We start from the raw sequence: 23383 nt of genomic DNA on the forward strand, positions 1-23383 counted from the left end.
ATTTCAGTTGTACTTTTACTTGTTTTCTTTCCATCCAAAGATCATGCTTGCCTAAAATGCTAAGACAGAACTATTGGTTTAAAATGCATCATTGTGGGGTGCCTGCGTGGCTCAGATGGCTAAGCATCTGCCTTCCATTCAGGTCATGATACCAGAACCCTGGGATCGAGTCCCACGTTGGGCTCCCAGTGCAGCAGGGAGTCTTCTTTTCCTTCTCCCTCTGCCTCTCCCCCTGCTTGTGCGCATGCTCTCTCTTAAATGAATAAATCAAAATCTTAAAAACAATACATCATCATGGTTGTTTCTCAATTTTGTTCTCAGAGATGGTAAAGAGTTTAGTAGAATTTTGGGGTGTGCACATGTACATATGCACATGCCTATGTGTGTAGAAGTAGAGAAAGATAGATTTAGGTTTGGCATGCTAAAAATAATTACCTTTAGGACTGTATTGGTTGACTATCTGTCTTTCCAAACATCTATTTAGGGGGAAGTGCAAATCCTCACTCCTTTAAATTTATGATTCCACTTACCTTACTGAGGGCAATGTTCCTTGGGATCTCACTTCAATCATTCTGATAAAGTTTTAAGTATTTTCTGATTAAGAAAGGTTAAGGTATCCCATAAATATTTTTCCTTATTTTTTTTTAAATTTTTTTTTTAATTTTTTTTTTTTTAATGATAGTCACAGAGAGAGAGAGAGAGAGGCAGAGACATAGGCAGAGGGAGAAGCAGGCTCCATGCACCGGGAGCCGGACGTGGGATTCGATCCCGGGTCTCTAGGATCGCGCCCTAGGCCAAAGTCAGGCGCCAAACCGCTGCGCCACCCAGGGATCCCTTTTTCCTTATTTTTATTACCTTTTTGATACAGCTAAACATCTTGTTCCTTTTTCCCTTTGAATTATTTTTGCGTGTTAAGCAGATGTCTTCATTGAGCTATCTATGATGATAGCAAAAGTTCTATAACTAATTCACAATGCATCAGAATGGAAAGAGTGGTTATAAATTGTTCCTTCCAGGGTGCCCTCATCTTTGCTGAATGTCACAGGCAGGAAGAAATTTATAGCCTTTTTTATTCCATGGAAAATTTTCTGAGTATGGCAGATAGATGTTTTTGAATAGTCAAAACCAGTGTAAGAAATATGCCATAATTTTTAAGAGAAGCAAATAAAATACACCAGTAAGAAATGCGGTGTGTGTGTGTGTGTGTGTGTGTGTGTGTGTGTGTCACATCAGGGGTGGGATGTTATTTCTAGGTCCTCAGTTGGAAGGCATCTGACCAATACCCATCATTAGCATTGTGATGATCAGAATTACTGTTGAGGGACATGAAACTGTATTCAGTTGACTCCTGGTATGATTAGCTTTGGAAGGCTAGAAATCTCTGACAAGGTGTGTATGAGGCTGAAAAGGTCAGGGAAAGGTAAGATCAGCCTCTTGTGGAAGGCTGCAGCTAAAAGAAAAAAATAATAAAAGGCCATTTTGATCTTTGCATTCTGACCTGATTGAGGACAGGGAAGAGCAAAGGAACCTAGCACTGGATGTGAAATTGGCAGGATAGTTACAAGCCTGCTTTCTAAACTTGCTGGATGGTTAAGGTAACAGAATGAGGGGACCAAGGGGGAATAGTGGTGAGGTGGTTTGGAGTGTATTCTAGATGAGCAGTCTAGTTCACAGAGACCCCTCTCCCATTTTTTTTTGATGGGTCATCCATCTCCAGACATGTTTGCACTATGTGATAATATCCCTCTCAAAGTCCTTGGCCATGATTCACTGAACCATGGCTAGCCCCCTGACTTCAGTTAGACCAAACAGATTCTCTTGTCCTGGCTATTTAGAATTGGGACTTAAAGACAAGCATCTAGTGTTTCCATGCACCTTGAAAAGAAAAATGTGAGCTCAGGAAAATTTAGGGTAGCTTGTATTGACCATTAGGATTTGGGGAGCAGAGACCCTGTGATCTATGGTCTGTAGAGAAAAAGAAGGGTTAAAACAGATACGTAGAAGAGAAAACAAAAACAAGACAGAGACAAAAGACAGAGGGAGAGTGCTCCCAGCTTTCTAGTCCCAGGGTACAGCCCTGTAGTAGCCTTAGAGCTGTTTCAGCCCTTGACTTCATGGGATAGTCTAGATTTTGATAATTTCTCTCTTTTTGTTTAAATTAGAAAATCTTGTTCTCTGCTAATTGCAATCAAAGAGACACAGCATCATCAGTTCATCGATGATACACCCCAAATATTTGCTGCACTAACCCACTATTATAGATTGTCCTATTGGCTTTCGGTCATGTGTTTTGTTAACATCCATATATACTTGTTATATATGGAACAGATATTGCATAGGGCCAGTCCTGGTGTAGATTGTGGAAGACTTTAGGTCACTTACATGACTTCCCAGACATATTTCCATACAGTTGGTGACAATGCCTGTTGAGTAGGGGTTTAAATACAAAGGTTGAAGTTTTTAGAAAGCCCCTGGATTATCTTGTCTCCTCATTCAATATTTTCAGAGGCTTTGCAAAATCTGCTTTAAAGAGGAGGCTTAATTGAGGGCAATCCACAGCTTCTGCTCCAAGGGCCAGTCACCCCGTCAGTGGAGAATAAGGCAAGCCTTTCGCTCTACAGTCAAGATCCTCCTCTGGTATGGGAGATTCACATTTTGATAAAGCAGCATACATTTTTGTCCCAGAGCTTTTTCCATCTCCCAGCCTCACTACCTACCTAGTTCCCTTCAGTTAGAGTGAGCTAGACTTTAGCATCCCTGGAGAAAGGGGAGAAGTTCCAGCATGGCCTCGTTGACCTCAGCACCCTGCCTTACTCAATCTGTACAGAAGCAGCCATGACTTAAGCAACCAACCACGGGCCTTTCAGAGTCATTGCCATGCGCTATGGTGTCAGGTAGGCTCCACTTGGAGTCCCATGAGGCTATTTAGGTCTATTGTTCAGTGGGATTCTTCCTCCTGACCTTTCCCTGAGGAGTCCTGCTGGTGGATTGAGAAAGGGAGGTGGTCTGGATGGAGGAGATACAGGATTCAAAATATGAAACTCTCCTTTGCTCTGCAAACTGGTGATAAATAAAACTGAAGGGAGGGTCTCATCAGATCTTCTCTCAGTCAGGACACATTTGTCCATCTGTTAGCTGGGTTTGTTTCCTAGAGAAATGCATAGTCACACTTCTCTGCACTGACTTCCATGCTGATCACAATCCATATGAACTTGTTAAAGGGCTTCTACCAAGCTCTCTTGGAGACTGAACTCCTGCCCCCACCTGTGTCCCATCATTCCTCACAATACCTAGACCCCTGATCATTTTCTGAGACCAAGACTAGAAGAAGACTGTAAATATGAGACAGAGGTGAGGGTGGCTCAAAACTCAGCTGGAAAAAATACATACCCCAGCCCAAGAGATAATACCACCGCAGGTGTTGCTCCTCAGTGAACACGGCCACCACAATGAGTGTGTGCAGATAGATTCCTTCACAGAGCATCCAGAAATAATTGCATGCCATCATGTACTGGTGAAAAAAATGCAAAATCTTGCAGCTCAGCTGTCAGAAAGAAATGGAGAAAGTCAGTGGAAGATACTGGCAAGGGGATGACTGAACAGAGGGCAAATGTGAAAATAAACCAAAGTATTTACATTCAGGGTGTGAAGGAGTTTTCCAAGCATCTGTGGACATGTGCTGCCTTCTATATCCACAAATCAGAATGATAGTGCCTAGAGCATTAGTATTACAGGTAAATAGCCATCTAGGGCAATGGAAGCCTAGTACTCAAAATGTTCTTTTCCTGTTCATTCTGGTGACTTCTATAGACTAGACAGGTTGATTTCCCTTCAATATTTCTGAGGTCCATAATTTTTGAGAGCATCCAAGGATTTTTCACATGACTTTTATGGCCCTTTATCTGTGGCTAATGAGGCAAATAACCCAGAAATTGTTAATGATGCTCCTAAAGTTCATTGATCTGTTGTTGATGTCTCGTTAGCAATACAGAGGAGAGAACCAAGTGATAAATTTCTCATATATGAGCCAGGAGCTATGCTGAACCCAACTGATGTAATTTTGTTTTCATATGGGAGGCTTAGCTTCTATATAGGATTCTAGCAATCCACATGTTTGGTGCACAGAGATTAGGAATAGCATCCTTGCTTAGTACTCAATGCAAATGTAGGAGCCACATCTCTGGGGGAACCAGATCAGCCACATATTGTTGTCTGTATAGAAATAATCATTGTCTAAACTGGATAACAGAATACCCTAAATTATTTCATAGTCACCTTTAGAATAGGGCTTCTCATCTTGGCACTACAGATATTTTGGACCGGATGATTTTTTTGTTGTGTGGTGCTGTCCTGTGCATTGTTGGGTATTTAGCAGTATTCCTGATTTCTGTCCATTAGATGCCAGTAGCATCCCCTACCCATTAATGAAACCAAAAATGTCGCCAGACATTACCAAATATAGCCTGGGGAGAAAAATGTTCCTGGTTGAGGATCACTACGCTAGGATATTTAGCTATGCTTAACTTTCTCTGACAACAATGACAACACCATTTACCATTCAAGATGTTAGGTTTTATGGATGATTATTTGCATTATTATTTTACCAATTGCTCTGCTTTACATTATGTTGCTCCCTATTACATTTTGAATTTGACTGATATCAGGGTTTCTTTTTTACAAAGTAAGGTAGCTATAACATGACTTTCAGTGCTGCACTAACCTTTTCAGGACTGCACATTTCTATTTAATGCATATCTATAATTATTTATTTATTGAAATCCAATGTTCTCAGTCCTTTGGGGACTCATAAAACAGAGAAAAGCCAGCTGGGTGCACAAGAAGGCAAATATTGCATTTTCAGAGACAGAAGCGACTTCTGATTCTGACCAAAGTGGAACAGTAGTGCAGAGGATTCAAAACATCAGGTAATCCCAAAGTAATTTATATTTGCCTTAGTAAGGCACTGACTTTTTCTTTTCACCTGAATACCTTCCTGATTATTTGATTTAATTTTATATTAGTTTGCATTTGTTTAGCAAATACTTGCTAGGTGCACAAGGACTCAAAAATATAGGTGAAATAAGAAATTTAGTCAATATTCTGGATTCATCTTGAAGACTACTCTTATTTGAAAGCCCTATCCTTTCTGGATCAGGAATTCCAGTGTAGTTGCCTTGGTGGCTGCCACTTGTAGAGGAAGAGATAGGAAGAAGATAAGATGATAGCCTCGTGCAAATATGTGGCTTTTTGTCATCCAGAGCAGTTTTGGCTTCATGTTTTATATACAGTCAATCCTCACTATTCACAATAGTTATGTTCTACAAAGTTACTGCAAAAATTGAATTAGCAAATACTGAGCCACTGCTCCTAGGGAAAATATAGGGTTAGGTTCCTACAAGCCTCTGGTCAAAATATTTTCATAAACCAATCAATATATAACTTTTATTTGTTTCTGTTTAAAGATACTTTATTTAATATATATTGTTGATTTGTTAACATTGGACTCAGGGCCAACAACACTATAACTTATGCTTGAGGGGAACTTATCAAACACACCTATTTTTTTCTCTAAGATACACCACAGACTACTTCTACTTAGGAATATGACAGCACTTAGGCACTGTGCTTGGGGACTATTTTAAGCAGTGAAATCACCAACAAAAAGCAAAAAAAAAAAATGTGAAAAACATGGCATTAAATAGAAGAGGACATTTACACTGAGAGATGAAATAAGACAGAGTGTTGCCTTGTTCAACCTCAGCTGGGAATGTGTACATCAAGTGACTGTTTTCTGCTATTCTGTGCATGTTCATGAATGACCACGAAAGCACTGAGAATATGGATTTTGGACTTACAAATAAATTCTAGCAAGTAGTCAAATGTGCAAACATGGAATCTGAGAATAATGAGAATCAGTTGTATTTGGGTTCAGGGTAAAGTATTCTTTGAGGATAAATGGCTCAAAAGTTTACAGAAATTCTGGACATCACCGGTCTATTAGTTCCCCCTCCAACATAGCATGGACATAATTGGATATATCTAGATGATCAAGATGATTATTAAAATTTTTATAAAATTGGTCACCACTTAGATTAGTGGTTCATAACTGGGGTTGTTTATCAGTATCATGTGGAGAACCCTTACAAAATATTACATAACCAGACCTCATCTCCGTTGTGTATTTTCAAAATATTTTAGGAGTTTCTAATGTAGGTTCCTAGTGAAGAATCATATGCCTGAGATATTAAAGGTCATTCAGTTGCATTCAACAATCATTTTTGGAGAACCTATGAGCCAGGAAGTATACTAACTCTGTGAATATCAAGATGAATAAGGTATAGTCATATAGTCTCTGGCTTGATTACAACCTTTCCCTCAAGGATGGAGTAAACCAAGTATTTGATAGACAGAGCCTCTTGTCTAAGGTTAGTCCTTCCCATCATTCTGGGATGATTTTCTGCTTAGCAGCATGAGGTAATAAGATATTAACTTTGAGATCAAATAAGCTAAATAGCTTTTACTATTCTTTCAGGAAGCAGTCACAATACTGTAATTTTGTTTAGAGTAGTGATTTCCCAAATTGCAAGAAATAATCTATATTCGACTATAACTAGATCAATCCCAAATAAAAGAACAAATGCTCCAAGCCAAAGCTACATGGAATTTGTGAATTATGCTCTATTTTATTTTCTTCATTAATATGGGCAACAAAGAGATAATTCTACTCTGAATGATATGTATCCTAAGAAATAAAAGCAATACTATCCCTTTGTCTTCAGATGAATTGTATCATCATTTAGTGTTTTCATTTTGTATTGTATTTCTTTTTTTTAAGATTTTATTTATTTATTCATGAGAGACACACACACAGAGAGGCAGAGACACAGGCAGAGGGAGAAGCAGGCTCCATGCAGGGAGCCTAATGTGGGATTCGATCCCAGGACTCCAGGATCACGCCCGAAGGCAGGCGCCAAACCTCTGAGCCACCCAGGGATCCCCTGTATTATATTTCAATAGAACATAAAATTTGTTGAGCAATAATGTCAGTATCAAGAGAAGAGATCCTACAGTTTTCTTGATTAGGTACACTCATTAGACAAATCTATGTTTTCCATCAAATGACATAAAGAGCTTTTATAGTAATTTGATTAAAAAGACGAATAAGGTATAGTCTTTGTTCTTTGTTATAGAACAAAGATTTTCTATAGTCTAATAAATTAAGTCAACATCAAAGTTTTATAGAATGTTGATGATCAGTTGTGGATTTTATTCTAATTATATCTCCCAACCACACTTAAGAAAATTCTTCTCATGTGTATAGTGTAGAAAATATTGTGTGTCAATATGTTTAAGAATCAGTCAATGAGGGGCACCTGGGTGGCTCCACTAGCTAAGTGTTTTGGTTCAGGTCATGATCTCAGGATCATGGGATCAAGCCCTATATCGGGCTATACCCTCAGCTCAGAGTTTCCTTGGGATTCTTTCTCTCCCTTCCTTTGCCCCTCTCCCTGCTCACGCTCTCTCTGTCTCAAATAAATAAGTAAATCTCACAAACAAACAACCCCCTTCAATGGAGGGAAGAATGCCTCCCTATGAAAACTGCTCTGCAATTTTTTTGTCTTTTAGAAAAACCAACCTTAGGACAGGTAGTCAGTGTTCTGAGGTGTTCTTCTGTTGTGCTGGGGATAAGGGAGGGATTTGGGGATGAGAAGTGGAAAGGAAATCAGCACTGATCTATGGAAGCAACGTAGGCAACAGTAGGTACCAGTCTGTATCCTACTTTTAAGCCACTGAAGAATCTACCATGAACCATCCTTGGTACCATTTGCCCTATGGGTATGTTACCAGGTCTAAAAGGGATCTAGGGAATACCATCTTGCCTCCCAGAACTTATTCCACCATCTTCATAATGTCTGAAATGCCACAGAATTTCATTTCTTTAGCTTAAGACTATTTTCCTTATTTAAATGCCATACCTCTGGAAAGAATTACACATTTTACTCTATCATTCATAGAAATCTTAGAGAAGAGCGATTGAAAACATTAAAGGGAATGGGGATGGAGGACATGGGAAATACAGATTTGGAAGGTGGCATAACAAATACTTATTAATCTTGTATTGGATGCAGGCATTAGGCTGGAAGATTAAAGGTGTCAAACGCCGAACCTACTCCCAAGAAACTTAGAGTCTTGAAGGCCCAGAGAAGTCCGGCCAACAGTGGGCTTTCTCCACTGGAAATCTTTGGCAAGGGTCAAACCAGTGCATACTTCATTCACATAAACATTTTGTATGTGACCAAAAACTCTTCTCTTTTACAAAAAAATCCTTGCAATATCTCCTTTCATTGGTAAAATACAAAGTCAGGTGAATGGGTTCAGTTTCTGTATAAGTTCTGTCAAGTCAAAGATGCCACGTTTATTTCTATCTAAGTCGTGCTTTAAAGTAAAAAGTTTAAAGTTTGCTATAGGTTCAGAGTGATTTCCAGTGATTAAGCATGATTATTTATGTTTCCCTGAAGCTTCTAAAAATGTTTTCTCATCAGTTCATTTTAGCACAGAAGGCAGGGAACAAAACTATTTTTACTTAGCCAAGGAAGAAGAATCGATAAGTCAATCTCTAGATATTTCGCTGGAAGGAAAAGACATTTAAAACAAGCCCTGAATAACAAAGATTTGTGGTTTGTTTTGGTTAAACTTTTTATTTTTTATTAAATTTTATTTTATGGATATTTATTTATTTATTTATTTATTAAATTTTACTTAATGGACATTTAGGTTACATATTGAGTGAACATGTAATTGCTGTTAAATATGTGTCTGCTTGATTATCTTTTTGTCTCTGCTGTTTCTCTGCTCTCCACCCTCAGAATTTAAACCCAATAATATTTATACAAAAGGTGAGCAGTAGATGCTAATTAAATTTAAATGAATATGGCTTTGGGTAGTGTTTATAAAGTCCACTGAAAGTATTTCAACACCTAATTTGATTATTTCTCAAGTACTGCTTATTATTTTCAAAAAAGAGCTGCTTAATCGAGATTTGACAAATGAATTCTAGGGTCCTTTTTTTCCTAACAGGCCTATGGTTTTTGCAAATTTCTGAAGGAGTCAGGCTATTGACATCAATAAAAAAACCTTACAATGCTGGGCAGGATCCCTGGCAGGGGTGCCCTCCTAGGTCTCTGCCATGTTCTTCTAAGTTTTGGTATCTTAGAAGGTAGCATTGCCAAGGTCAGAAATTCCCTGTCACTTATGCCCTAGAGCGCTGGAAAAGCAGGTCCTTCTCTTTGCACAGAGCTCTTCAAACTGGGCATACAGATTCCTCTTTCCGAAGACACTTCCAATCTTCATGATTTGCAGTTTATCTTAATACATTCCCCATCTTGAAATAATGGTTAAATAACATATTTAAAAATACTGTCAGCTCTAAACCTGGTAGTTTAATTTTGATAATACACCTGCTTTTTACTCTGCCACAATGGTTCACATTTTTCAATTATTTACACTGCATGCAAATTATCCAGAACTTTTCAAGTCCTTTGAGCTTATTACATGTAAAATCCATAATCACTTTTTTTTCTCATAAAGGAGAGATGCAAGACTTATTTATCAGCTGAATTCAATTGCATGTGACAGGAAGATGGATGCTCTCCACTGAAGTACTATTTATATATGCAATTGAAACATTTTTTCTACAATGGCCATCTTTATATGAGACCTATTTAAAAGTATGTCTTTTGCTGCTTCCCTTATCATTTCAATTAAAAGAAAACAAGCTTTTGTCTGAGTCAAATGTACTCAGTATCTCTTCTGTCCACCCCACCATTCCAAATAGCACTTCTTTAGAAAACAGAAAATCAAGGGAAAACCTGCTCTCAAATGATTGAAAAATGTCCTTCTTTACACGCCCTTCATAGGTCTGCCCCCTATCTGTGAGAAAGAATTTTGATTTCAGGATCATTTTAAAGTATTACTATTGAAGAAAGTTTTCATAATTAGCTTTTCGTTTTATGTGAAAAAGATTACAAGTGTTCCCATTTTCTGTGATATGATGGGACGTGTGTCTATTTCTCACTCACGTAAACACTATTGAACCAAACAAAATGGGAAATACTAGATCTGATGAGATGAGGGATGCGAGAAGAGTTTTACTTTCCTTTCTTAGTTATTTGAAATTGTGATTGTATCTTGAGACATGTTAGGGGAGGATGAGATATCTGAATATTTTGGTATGAAGTCAAAGAAAGGTAAATTATTTTACATTTTTAGAGTCAAGGATTTGCATTTTTAATCTTTTCTATTGATTTTTTTTCCTTCTAAAACATCACTTTTACAAAGTTTCCAAAAAGATTTAGCAAAAATTTAGTGACGTTATTTTATCACTGCCATCTTCTCTCTTTTGTGAGTGGTCCCTTATCATTCTGGAAGCTATTTGAAAGCAAGGAACTCCACATTCCCAACAGAGAAAGATGCCCAGAGAAACAACCCGAAGTATCCTCAAACTTTTGTGTGCACAAGCATTTATGAACAGGAATATATATTGTACTTGATACATGATCTAAGGGATTTTGGAGGATAATTTTGATTATTAGAGAATTTTATTTTTTTATTTTTCATTTTAAAAAACATTTTATTTATTTATGAAAAACACACAGATTGGGAGAGAGAGAGAGAGAGAGAGAGAGAGAGAGAGAGAGGTAGAGACACAGGCAGAGGGAGAAGCAGGCTCCATGAAGGGAACCTGATGTGGGACTTGATCCCAGGTCTCCAAGATCAGGCCCTGGGCTGAAGGTGGTGCTAAACCACTAAGCCACCCAGGCTGCCTGAGAATTCTATTTTTATAGGCAAATGTTAATACCCAACACCCCTAATATCATACAACTCCACTATACTGTTTCTCTTTTTAGGTCTTTAAGAATTACTTGTAAATTTTTAAACAAAACTTTATATTCTTTATTTTTTTTAATTTTTTTATTTATGATAGTCACACACACACACACAGAGAGAGAGAGAGAGAGAGGCAGAGACACAGGCAGAGGGAGAAGCAGGCTCCATGCACCGGGAGCCCGATGTGGGATTTGATCCCGGGTCTCCAGGATCGCGCCCTGGGCCAAAGGCAGGCGCTAAACCGCTGCGCCACCCAGGGATCCCCTTCTTTATTTTTTTAAAAAGATTTTTATTTATTTGAGAGAGACAGAGCATGAGAAAGGGGAGAGGAGGAGGGAGAAGCAGACTCCCCTGAGGAGGAATCCTGAGGTGGGGCTTGATCCCAGGACTTTGGGATCATGACCTGAGCTGAAGGCAGACACTGAAATGACTGAGCCACTCAGGCACCCCAAAACTTTATATTCTTTATTTTTTTAAAGATTTTATTTGTTTATTCATGAGAGACACACATACACACAGAGAGTGAGAGAGAGAGGGAGAAGGCAGAGACACAGGCAGAGGGAGAAGCAGGCTTCCTGCAGGGAGCCCGAAGTGAGACTCGATCCTGGGTCTCCAGGATCAGGCCCTGGGCCAAAGGTGGTGCTAAACCACTGAGCCACCCAGGCTGCCCCTATATTCTTTAAATAGATGTCTTTATTAGGTGACTGATTATTTCATGCTATTAGGAATGTCATTTGTTTCTTCAACATATCAACCATTGAACTACATTCCAAGTATGCGGAGTTCAGAGGGAGAAATGAGAATGTTTCTCTGGAATGTGGTATATTTATTTCAAAGGTATCTTACCTCTGGCCTGGTGCCTCATGCCCTCAAATTTCAGGTTTCTGTGAAGGTTTCCACCTTCTTGTTTTCATCCAATAGTATAGGATCTTGCCTATAGTATGTCTGCTTTTCAGACCAGCATTTACTTTGCTCTAGTCACAAAAGTGTAAATTTTCTTTTCTGAGGTGTTTCTATTTCTAAATGATATTTCTAAATACTCAAGGTCTCTTTGTCTTCCTATGAGGGAGATTTTTGATTACTTTTTTCAGGGCAACTTCTCTTTAGAACTTTTTGGGGAAGTTGTAATAGTACTACTCCAGGGAAGTGTTTTGTGTTAGTCAAGAGTGTCTCAGGATGTTGTGTGGATCAGGAAATACTGGAAAGGGCTTCTTCCAGTTTCTTCAGGGAAACATGCCATTCTGGGCCCAGGTGAAATGGAAGAGATATTTTATACTTTCAGAGTCAATAAGGGGGTTTCCTTTGGAAAAAGCAGTCAGGACTGCAGGGACATTGCAATCTCCTGTGAATGCTTGGATTAAGACTTTGTCCATGTTCTAGTCACTTCCACACAGACCACCAGGATTGATCACAAGTGAAAACTGCAGTGAAACTACCCAGAAGAACTAGGAGACAGGAAGGAATGGTGAGTAAAAACTAGAGAAGAAAATCCTTGTGGGAGAGAGAGAGGTTAATCACAACTAAAAGCCAAAACAAAAAGGATTCTGATCGTCTAGTCAATTTTGTTGGAGTCTCTTATGTTTCTGGAAATCACATTTTTTGTTCTTCTGTGAATGTTCCAGGAAAAGCAGGCCAACATATATATGTGTATAAACAAGGTACCAGCTGGCACTCTGTCTCTGGCTTGTTCTGCCTCTTGTACCTACGTGGTGTGTACATCATTCTGTCTTGTGTCAGCACAAACTTTTGGGAAATGGAGGCTGCATCTCCATGCTCTTCCCTGAATTATCTGGAACTGGAGTGAACATGCTGTGAATTTACAGGCAAATGTTTTGTTTGTCTACCAGAGAGGATGGCTTAAATGAGACTGACATTCAATGAGGCTGGTAATTTTCCCAGCTCTCTTCTATTGAAGTGAGAGGGTTATTTTGATAGGTGGAGAACTGAAAAGGAATATTGCTTAACTTTTCTTCTCCATGCCTTCATATATCTTACAAGCTTGAAAATGCCCTTAGTCGACTCCTTTTTAAAAAGGTATATTTATTTATTTTGTTGGGTGGAGAGGAGTGGCAGAGTGAGAGAGAATGAGAATCTCAGGCAGACTCTGTGCTGAGTGAGGAGCCCTATGTGGGGTTCAGGTCTCAGGCTCCTGAGATCCTGACCCGAACCAAGAGTCAGATGCTCAACCAACTAGTGCCACCCATGTGCCCCTCATCTACTTCTTAATATTAAATTATAAAAGGGGTAGGTATGGTTGACTTAGAGGAGTATGAGTTCCTGACAGCATTTTATAATGCAAGCCTCCGAATATGTCCAGTTCAGTGTAAATAATAAAGGAGTCCCCAGTAGTTATCATCCTGTGGGGGTGATTTTCTCTCATTTTAGCATGCATCAAAATCACTGGGAGAGCCTGACAAAATACAGGTTCTTGGGCCCCAGTAGTAGAGATTATGATTCAGATGGTCTCACGAGTGACCATCTGAGATTCTGCATTTCTAGCAAGTACTTGGGGATCATGGTGCTGTTGGTCTGGGGGCTGCTCTTTGAATGGACTTAGGGGTATACAAGGAATTTCTTCAATGTACTTGATTTCTGTTTTGCTGGCCTTCCGGTGCTGTTAATCCTAATTGTCTATGTTCCAGTAGACTAACAATGAATTGGGCAAGTCCTGGCTTTGATTCACATGGATACTAAAACCTCAGGAGAAGGAATTACAGTATCTTTTGTCAAGATGCCAGTACAGTTGATAAATGAGGGAGCAAAAGGCACTCCTATGAACTTGAAAACTGTCAACTTGTACAGTCTTTAAGGCTAGCCGAATGAAGGAGAAAAATCCCCATCAGAAAGTCAGCATTTGATAACTTTATAAGAAGTCCTGCAGCCTTTTTCCAGAGGAATTTAAGAATGTAACATTTTCAATTAAATGTGAGTCTATCATGCAATCCTGAGTTGATTTCTGATAAAGCCTCAGAGAAAATGAGCTTGAATCTGTGGAACTATACTCATGATTCAGTGGGTTTGGGGGAAAAAGGCACTGGAGATAAAAGTCCTACCTACTTTGGAAGATGACCCACAAATTGGGAAAAGAAGCACTCTGGAAGCGTTCAGAAAACAAAGCCACAGTAAACCAAAAAAGCAGGATATACACATGATGGAAACAAAAACCTGTTATGAATGCGACAGGGGAGTACAAATTAACAGCTTGCTATGCTCAAGGGTCTTTCTCTGTATGGTATAATGACGATATTATGTCACTCTTCACTAGAGGTTCACAAGCCATGACTGACTTAGTTTTATTTTCTCAGACCACTGCCCTTTTGGTTATTTCCAATTTAATAACCTCTGAATATTCTCTGCATTCTGCTTTTACACTTAGTCCCTTTTGGGTTTAAGCAGTATTTTGCAAATGCTCTGAGTTTCCAAATCTATGCTGTATAACACAGAAATGAAACTAGGTGCCATGGTGAGAAAATGACAAGTGCTTAAGGCCTAACAACAATGGTAACAAGTATAATATAAATAATAATAGCTAACATTTGAGAGTTTTTATGTGCCAGACTGTTTTGAAGATTTTAAGTGTATCACTTCATTTAACTCTCACAAATGTCTCTATAGGGAAGGTGCCTATTATCATTTGCACTTTACACATTAGAAAAATGAGTTTAAGTACATTGCTCAATGTTGCAGAATAATCTGTAAGTAGAAGAGCTAAGGATTTGAGGTCTTGTAAGATCAGTAAGATCAATGCTATAATATTTAGAGCAATCCAATTAAGTACAGCAAATATCAAACTGACTGGCTCCATAGCTTTCTAGCAATGAACCAACGGAGTGTACCGCCAAGGGAAGGTACAAAATTCCTTCTAAATCAACTAGAAGGTTTTTTGAGAATGAAAACAAATCTATAAGGAATTCATGATAGCCTTTTCAAAGCAGGAGAAGCTAGCTGCAAATGTTGACATGAAGCCTCACTACGTAAACCATGTCACAAGGTACCATTTGTAAGTCACTGATTTCCTGTACAAAGGGACCACCCAGAATGGCCAGATGAGAGAAACTGGAGGTGGGGTTGATGTTTATAGACATTTTAGCAATAAATTCTACAAATACATATGGGAAAGTGGTCAGTTATAAATAACAAATTTTAAAAGAAATAAAGAAATCTTCCCTATTTTTCTGCACTATATGATCTTGGTTAAAATACCATTTATTGGTTTTGATGTGTAAGTGAAACGGCAAAAATGACCAGAGTAAGATATTTCATTTCCTTACATCATTCTCTCTGCATTGTCCCTCAAATCCATCACACTTTTTCATTCCCAGTCTAATCTCTTCCATAGGCTACTAAAGTGGATATTTCCAGTCTATTTTTATCTGCATTGATCTCTCTCATCTCAAAAACTCTGCTGTCCCTGTCACTTCTATCACACTGAGATGGCTTCCCTTGCACCAGCCTCCTCTGGGGTGGGGAGGAGGAGTTCAGTTTCCAATCCTAGGTTTCATCTGTCTCTGGTGTCTCAGTTCTGGACATGCATTCCAAACTGATCTTCCTGTGACTAGGATGACGTTCTGACATAGTCTGGTGACTCAACTGTCTTGAACAAATTAGAACTAGAAGAAATTGACTTTGTTTTTCACAACTTGGGACTCATTTGACTTTACTTATATAGGAGGCTATAGAGAATGTGACTGGATTATTTTGGCTTTTGAAGTGCAAAGTGCCCAGGTTCCCAGTAAAAACTAATCTCTATGTATTGTCCCTTTTAGACCCAGATAAAAAGTTCAAAGAGACATTTCTTTCTAGCAAATGACAAATATGCTGCCAGCTTCCTTTAAATGCAGTAAGAACAATGCTTTTAATTCTGCCTCCTGACTCTCTACATGAAGATCATCAAATAAGCAGATAGAACAAGAAAATGAAATTTTAGATATTATGGAAATGAAATGCTCAAATGACACAAGTGACAATGGGCAATTTTCACATCACTCAATAAACTGAGGCTCTATTCAGTCCTTATTTATGCCATGAGTTATTTTGAGTTTAACTTTTTAAAAAAGAATGTCAAGGAATGAAATTCTCACCCCTGGTTTTACAGGAGAGAATCTGCCTAACTAAGAAACTTCCAAGGGAAGAAACTAGCTTCTTTGATGGGAAAGGGACCACAAACCCATGACCCATGGGGATTCCCTACTGAGGAGTGAGAACATTGTTTTATTTTGCCCTCAACAAAATAAACTCTTAAAGAAGTAGTGCAACAGCATTTGGGATGATGCAGCCTCCTTTTACAAGAAATAACTTTCTTTTTAATATATTCCCTTGGGCACTGGAAGGAAAATCTTTTTGCCTCTTAACTGCTGATTCAGTGACCTGAGAATTGGGTCAAAATGAAAAAACAATCCACAATTCTGCCTTTAGTTTGCTTAAGAGAAAAAGTGTCTTTAAAAATTATGTATTTTGTTTTTTTTAAAGGAGACACATACCCGAATGACAGATAAATGGAATACTGATAAATATGGTTTAATTTACGGCTGTGGTTATATTTTTTTGTTAGTTATAATTCCAATCAGTATTTGTAATTGACAATGTCCAATAACATCCTTTTTTCAAAAAAGTACTTGTGCTTTTTTTGTTGTTGTTGTTCTTTTCTTAGGTTTGTCTTTATTGTCTCCACTCTTCTTAGCTATAGAGAACCTTAATCTAATGTTTTCTGGAGTATCACTTTTTAAAGAAAAATGCAATATTTCAAGTAATTCATTTAAAGTAAACTCTAAATATATAATTTTCCATGTGACTTAGTAATATATTGACGACATGATTCTCAGTGCTGAGAAGTTATTTTGTCTGTCTCTTTAGAGGTGGAGAACTTTACTCTTAGGGAAGATGGTGCTTTCCTTCTTAAACTTTTCCTATTTCTTGTTTATCTCCTATACATTTAAATATATTACAAGAGGAAAAATTTCTCCTTTCTTGATGCCTGAATTCATAGTTTCAACTGCAACTCACTTTCAGTCTTCTGGATAGGAAATGATATTTAAGAGATTGGGTTTCTATGAATGCATTTATGACAATATGTATTTTCAAGGTGAGCTACAAAATAAATTTCAAGACCTGTCTCTCTCTTGGAGATAGTAAATAAGAGTTTCAAGGATGAAAACATAAAAGACATGTCTACCTGAGGGTTCTTTCTTGCCCTTTGTTGAAGAACTTTGTTTGCTTAGACAGAGCAGCCCTGTGTTGTTTGCATATGAAGAATTAGAGAAGAGATTTAGCAATATCTCACTGGAAAACAATGACTGTTTCAAGTAGAAGATGTACTAAACACAAATGACCTAGTTTTGGGGGGCCATGTGTATACTTCACAATTTACAAACATGAATTAATTTCTGTCATTATAGTAATTCGTTTTTAGCTGACACTATATGTGTTTGGTAAAAGGTGCAAATTTCCAAATTTTGTCTTATGGAATAAAAAGACTTTTGGAAATGTGAAAGAGGGCAGAGGGTGTTCACATATTATGGTGTTCCCTGTTTCCCACTGCTGGTGGCTTATTAATGGCTTATTCTCATTTTGTCTGCTCTCAGAGGAGAGGAGGCTTCTCTTTCAGGCACACAGTCTTTTTGCTCCTTTGTTTTCTGTTAAAAAAAAAACAAAAAACCTACAAACACTGGGAAATAGGTAAACAAAGGGCTGACCTCCCCCTCCCCCCAGGTATGGTTGTGAGACAAAGGAAGCTGTTTCCACCTGAGACATGTTCCACTCCTATGGATTGTGATGAGGATATCATAAATAGCTATTTTCCCCCAAATTCTATGAATTTAGTTTACCTTAAAGACTAACATTTGAGTTTTAAGCACTCAATAAACACTTGATTGATTGGATTAAATTCTACCTTTCAAGATTTTACAATTTTTCCCTAGGGAGTTTGTTCTTGCGTAGCTAAAAGTAACGTTTGCTAGGTTGACATATTGATTGGCAAAACCAGGTGCTAGTCATGCCATAAAGGTAAGCTTTTTTTCCTGTTTTTCAAACTTAAGTCACTTTGAGGTTGCCTAATGTGTGCGACAGAGCCACCCTCACTCCTCCGTAAGAAAACTTCCTGTTAATTTCTCTGGCTCCTCTCTTCTTACACTTATATTCTCCCAGGAGATCAGCTGCATAGGGGTTGAACTGGGTCCCTAGGTATCTGCTTACAGGCTTTAGGTTTCTAGGCAATAGAGAAGCCGCAAGACAGAGCTGGGCTGACTGGTAGTAGCTAGGAGGCAGCCTGTATAATGACTGGCAAAGTATATAGGCATGTCTGTCCCTAACGTATCCTATGAAAGTGAGAACATCCAGTGATGATAACTCATAAGACTGTTAAGAGCAATGAGCACACTAGATGGGTTAGGGAAGCCAAGTGCAGAGAGCTAGGGCATTAGTTACAGGCCAAGAGTTAGCAGCAACCCTGTGAGCAATCACTTGCAATATTGTACCCTTGGGAATTTTTAAAAGCTTTATGCTTCTTTTGGGACTCCAGGACAAGCTCTTAGAAGTAAGCAGAGAAGTTTTTATTTTTCTCATTGATGGATAAGGTTAAATGGCTTCTGTAATTCAATAGCAAATTCAGAAAAATCCTTAATTTAGACTATTTGGGGAAGATAACAGGTTTAGTATGGTCTTAAAATGGGCGAGAAGCCCTCTTCTCCATAAGAGCCAGAGAGTGGGCTGGTGGAATGATACATGGGTATGAGACCCCTCACAAGAGAGACGGGAGAGAGCCTACTCAAGAATTTATAATACTTCATAATATGACTGAGCACTGCTCCCATGATTGATTACTTAATGACTAAAGTGCTAAAGTGCCATTTCCTGGCCTATTCCATGCAGATAGTAACTTTTTTAGGATTTCCACACTTAATGGGGTATAAGAAACCAAAGATTTGAGTCTTTTCTGCTGAGAAATGCTTAGTTAATTGCTTCTACATCTTAGTAGGAGTCAGCTTCCCTAATTAAACATACTGTATATATCCAATTATGGACAATTATCATTTTGGAATGGCTGAGCCCATTTCTTTAAGAACACATCTTTCTAAGGAAATCCATCAAGAGCACTATTGGTATATAGAAGAGAGGATGGGCTTCTGAGTGAGACACGTTTTGGTTTGAATCCCATCTCTAAATGACCACAATACTGAGTACCTGTCCCTTCACTGAGCCTCAGTTTACTTGGTTAATAATGGGAATAATATCTATCCTTTGCTGGAGTTTTGGAAAGACTAGATGAAATGAAATTATTTTTATTAAAATCAGTTGACATTAAGAAAGAAAACTCATCAAGATAAACCCATTAGGTCACATTCTGCAGATAAGATAAGACTGTCTCTGATAACAGATGCCATGGTTTTAAAAGATGGACCATACTATCTTTCTGGATATATTCACACTGCAAAAAATTATTAACACTGTGGATTCATTAGAAGCCAAATTAAGCTGCTTTCCCATGCCATGCCACTGTCACGCAGGATGCATGCTCTGGGCAGATTTCACGCATTTTTGTCTTTGGGTTGGCAAAGCTGTCAAATGCCAGTTTGAAAGATGAGGCTATCTACAGATGCTTGCATAACACAGTTAAACAGGGAAACAAAAATGAAAATATCCCTTGGTCATTCATTGTGTACTAAATAGCTTCCGTTAGTGCTTTCAAATGCACTCTCCACCCTGCCCCCATTGCCCTGGGCCCAGAGAAACCCATCTGTACATCTCCATCAGGGCTTCCTTGCCCTCTGGGTTATAGTTATTGGGAATCATCAGCAGAGACTGGGAGGTGAGAGTGAGTCAGCTCAGGGTATATAAAACTTTTTCAAGTCATGCAGACATAAAATATGATAGTATTTATGTGGCTTAGTAGAGTAAATGCATAGCTACTCATAGCTCGATTGACTGGCACAAGCCCAGCCTGGTGCCAGGATGCTAAGGGGATTACTATATAGGCATACCCATAACCCATTAGTGACACACTTCGACATTGCCTTAGTATACCTCAAACTGTCTGATGTTCACAAGACATGCTCACTTCCCATAGGATGTTAATACATTTTTAATTAGTAGTAAAAACTCATGATTTGTTCTATAATTCTTATTTGGCTATGACTGAATTATTCCCATCCCTTTACTACTGCTTATGGCAATTACTTCTGATAACTGTATAGAAATGATATGCCATGTTTAGTGCAAAACTCAACTGTAAAAGTAAATATAGCAGCACATGTAAACAGCTGGTTAAGTCAGACAACAGCAGCATGTTCACTATTTACAGGTACTATGTCCTTAAGAATAAATAACAAGCAAATAATGCAGTGTTTACCGGATCCCTTCTCACGAGCTCTCCATTGGGTACTACTTCAACCAAGTGGATGATGATAATCATAGAATTCAGAATGTAAGTCAGAAACATGTTCTTGTGCAGAGTCACCCTTTGGCAGCCAAGGCTCCTGGAAGAAAAGGTAACAGAAAGCATTAACCAGTGCCAAAATGTTGAAGTACCTGGAAAAAAATTTTTTGCTAATATTTGTAATATTTATTTTAGCAATAGATGAGAGACCTATAGAAATAAGTGAGGCTAGTCCTATCTTTAAGACTCATTACCACTTTTCTGCCTGATTTTTAAAACAAGTTTTCCAGTCACAGTAGCTCATAGTTTTCAGTCCTCAGGGCGACTTCATACAATAACTGAAAGAGTGAGTGATAAAATCACTTTTAATTATAACACATATTGTGAAATTAATTAAGAGAAGGACTCTTACAAGAGAAACCATTAGGGTTTGGAGTGTGCTTTAGACGAAAAGTCGAATATTCATTGATGTAACCAGGCAGAAACTGTGTGGCAAACGGGATAACAGAGCATGAAGTCAGAACCAAGTTGTCCTCAACGAAGTACTGAATTCGTGTCCTTGACCCATCAGACACAGACTTTATTATGTCTCTGTCATTGTTCCCTTTTGTCATTTCTTCAAATATCTTCTTATTTCTCATATTCCAACTAGAATCAACGCTGTGGTTCTCCCTTTCCACATCCTCCTGATGGTGGAGCTCAGACACAGTCAGAGAATTCTAAATAGGCTCAAATTTGATCTCATTATGAGGCATATTGTGGTTTGGATCTGATGAAACCCATCCAAATGCTGCCACTTGTTGGCATAGCCATTTCCCACCTTTTGGATACGAAACAATTTGTTGGATTTTTCAGTCCTTTCTCCTCCACTTCATAAGCTTGTACATATGTATTTGTGTGAATGGTCACATAAATAAACATTAGTTTGAATATCCTATTTCACTTTTTGATGCAAATGGAGAAAGCCCTGCAGGATGGCTATAACAAAATTGGAATGATTATTCTTGATGAACAAAAATCTCACATTTACCATAACTGATCCAGTCAAAAAATGTTTAGCATAATGTGAAAATTTAAAACATTCAGTTAATGATGCCAATGGTTGATCACAGTAACCATTCCTTAAGAAAATCATGGAATGAAGTTAGAATTCCAGGAATTTTGAAATGGGAATTCTGGGGAAAGATGAAATATGATAATGGTCTGGGTTTACTTACAATGCTTTCCTAAGTTTCAAATAATAAATTGCAGTAAAAAGTATATTTAAGTAGTGAGGGTAACTATTAGAGCATATTTTGATTATTGTAGCTATATCTTTCAACTTTTAGGAAGCATAGCCATTAGTAAATAGTTACTACAGAATATTTAAATATTTGCAACTTGTTGAGCAGGGATACAATGCAGAACTTTTTATCCAGGAAAGGTTTAGAGAAGAATTCACACACACACGCACGTGCGCGCGCGCACACACACACACACACACACACACAGAGACATGGCATGAACACACCCATGTACTTACTACTTTATTTAGCAGCAGAAAACTTCATTAAATAAACCAAACCTAACTGGTTTTATAATAGTACTATAAAAGTAGGTTGCAAACTTAAGGCTTTAAAAAAATTATTTACGTGAAATATCATACCCACTTACACTGCATAAACTCTGCAATATTGCAACTGCTACATTAAACCTGTGACCTGTCATTTTCCATATAGTCATAATAGCATTTTATAATTCTTCTCACTGGGGGTGGGGGGGGGGCGAATATCGGTGGTCTCTATTGAATTCAACCCGGCTTAAACCAACAACAGTTGGCATTATCCAGAACTAGAGTATGGATGATTGCATCATACAGGGCTGCTATTCTCATGCCTGGTTTTTTCTTGACCAGGAAGAGTTCAATAATCTGCTGATATATACCATCAGTTTAAAGGACTGGTTAATGCTTAGTCTTCTGTGTAAATCAAAAATATACTTCCTCCACTTTTAGCTTATTACTTCCTGGCTCTTTTATCCCTGCTTTATTATTTTTTGTTCTTAACACCACCTCCTGACATATCATCTATCTGTTTATTGCCTCTTATTTTCTCTGTTTCTCTCGCCAGATTGGGGATGCTAGAGGAATTCATTTTGTCCACCTAGAACAGTGTCTGATACCTTGCGGGGCTGGATACTCATGTTTTTAAATTAAAAATCTTTACATAAGAGCAGTTTTCCTCTTCAAGCTGTGACCAGTAAACAGCTTTCCAGTACATCAGAGAATTACATTGAATGCTATATTGTCTCATATCTTATACTTTGTATCATACTGAACATTTGCCAAGTTCTTGCTATAGGTATTAACTAACTAATATTGGACATTATGCTGTTATTCAACAGTGGGGAAAACCTATATCCAGTGCAGTATTATGTACATAATGAGAAAATGATCTGGTTTAAAGCCAGATAAACTGTTAGGGTCCAAAGGAAGAATATAACTAGTATATAATATGAGTTTCTGTGTCTAGAAATTTCAATATAATTTCTGCTTATTGAGTTTAAACAATTTTATTACACTTACTTGATGACATTTACACTCAGCTTTTTGAAGCAAGTTAGAGGTACTTTAAGTTTATTAAAATTCATTCAGTAATCCAACACATATTACTGTGTACCCATTTAATAATCCAATACACATTACCATATGATTCAGACCTTCTGGTAGATGCTAGAGATATGGGTGAACAAAATAGACCACTTCTGTCTTCAGGGACCTTATATGCTACATAATTGTTTATTTACTCTTATGATAAATGTTCTGAAGGAGAGGTATAGCATGCTAAAGAGGTTAATTGAACTTAACATAAATAACTAGGTGTTTAGTTCTCAATGCAAGCATCTTGTTGCTTCAGTGAACATGATCTGTCAGCTCTGAAATGTCTTAAGTAGAAAATAGCACAAAACTGATCTTAGCTGTACTTCATTCCTCTTTATTAAAAGAAATAGGTATTTAGATAGATAGAACATTGCTTACTCTCTGAATGGCAGGAAACCAAGTACTATAGAATCTCTAATAGCAGAGATAAGACAACATAATCTACTTCTGTCTTGGCCCAACCAAACTCACTCAAATGTGAGGAAGAG

At 38.0% G+C, this 23383-nt stretch overlaps 1 protein-coding gene across 1 annotated transcript in view; it reads right to left on the reverse strand.

Moving 5' to 3' along the window:
* CALCR (calcitonin receptor) overlaps positions 1 to 23383 on the reverse strand; it is a 150421-nt gene that overhangs the window by 15568 nt on the left and 111470 nt on the right. The window contains exons 8-9 of the mRNA XM_041727944.1: positions 20231 to 20357; positions 3391 to 3544 (exon numbers count right to left, since the gene is read on the reverse strand). Coding sequence (XP_041583878.1) covers positions 3391 to 3544; positions 20231 to 20357 — 281 coding nt within the window. The remainder of the gene's footprint in view (positions 1 to 3390; positions 3545 to 20230; positions 20358 to 23383) is intronic.

Source organism: Vulpes lagopus, chromosome 13 (assembly GCF_018345385.1).
Source record: "Vulpes lagopus strain Blue_001 chromosome 13, ASM1834538v1, whole genome shotgun sequence".
Classification (NCBI taxonomy): Eukaryota; Metazoa; Chordata; class Mammalia; order Carnivora; family Canidae; genus Vulpes; species Vulpes lagopus.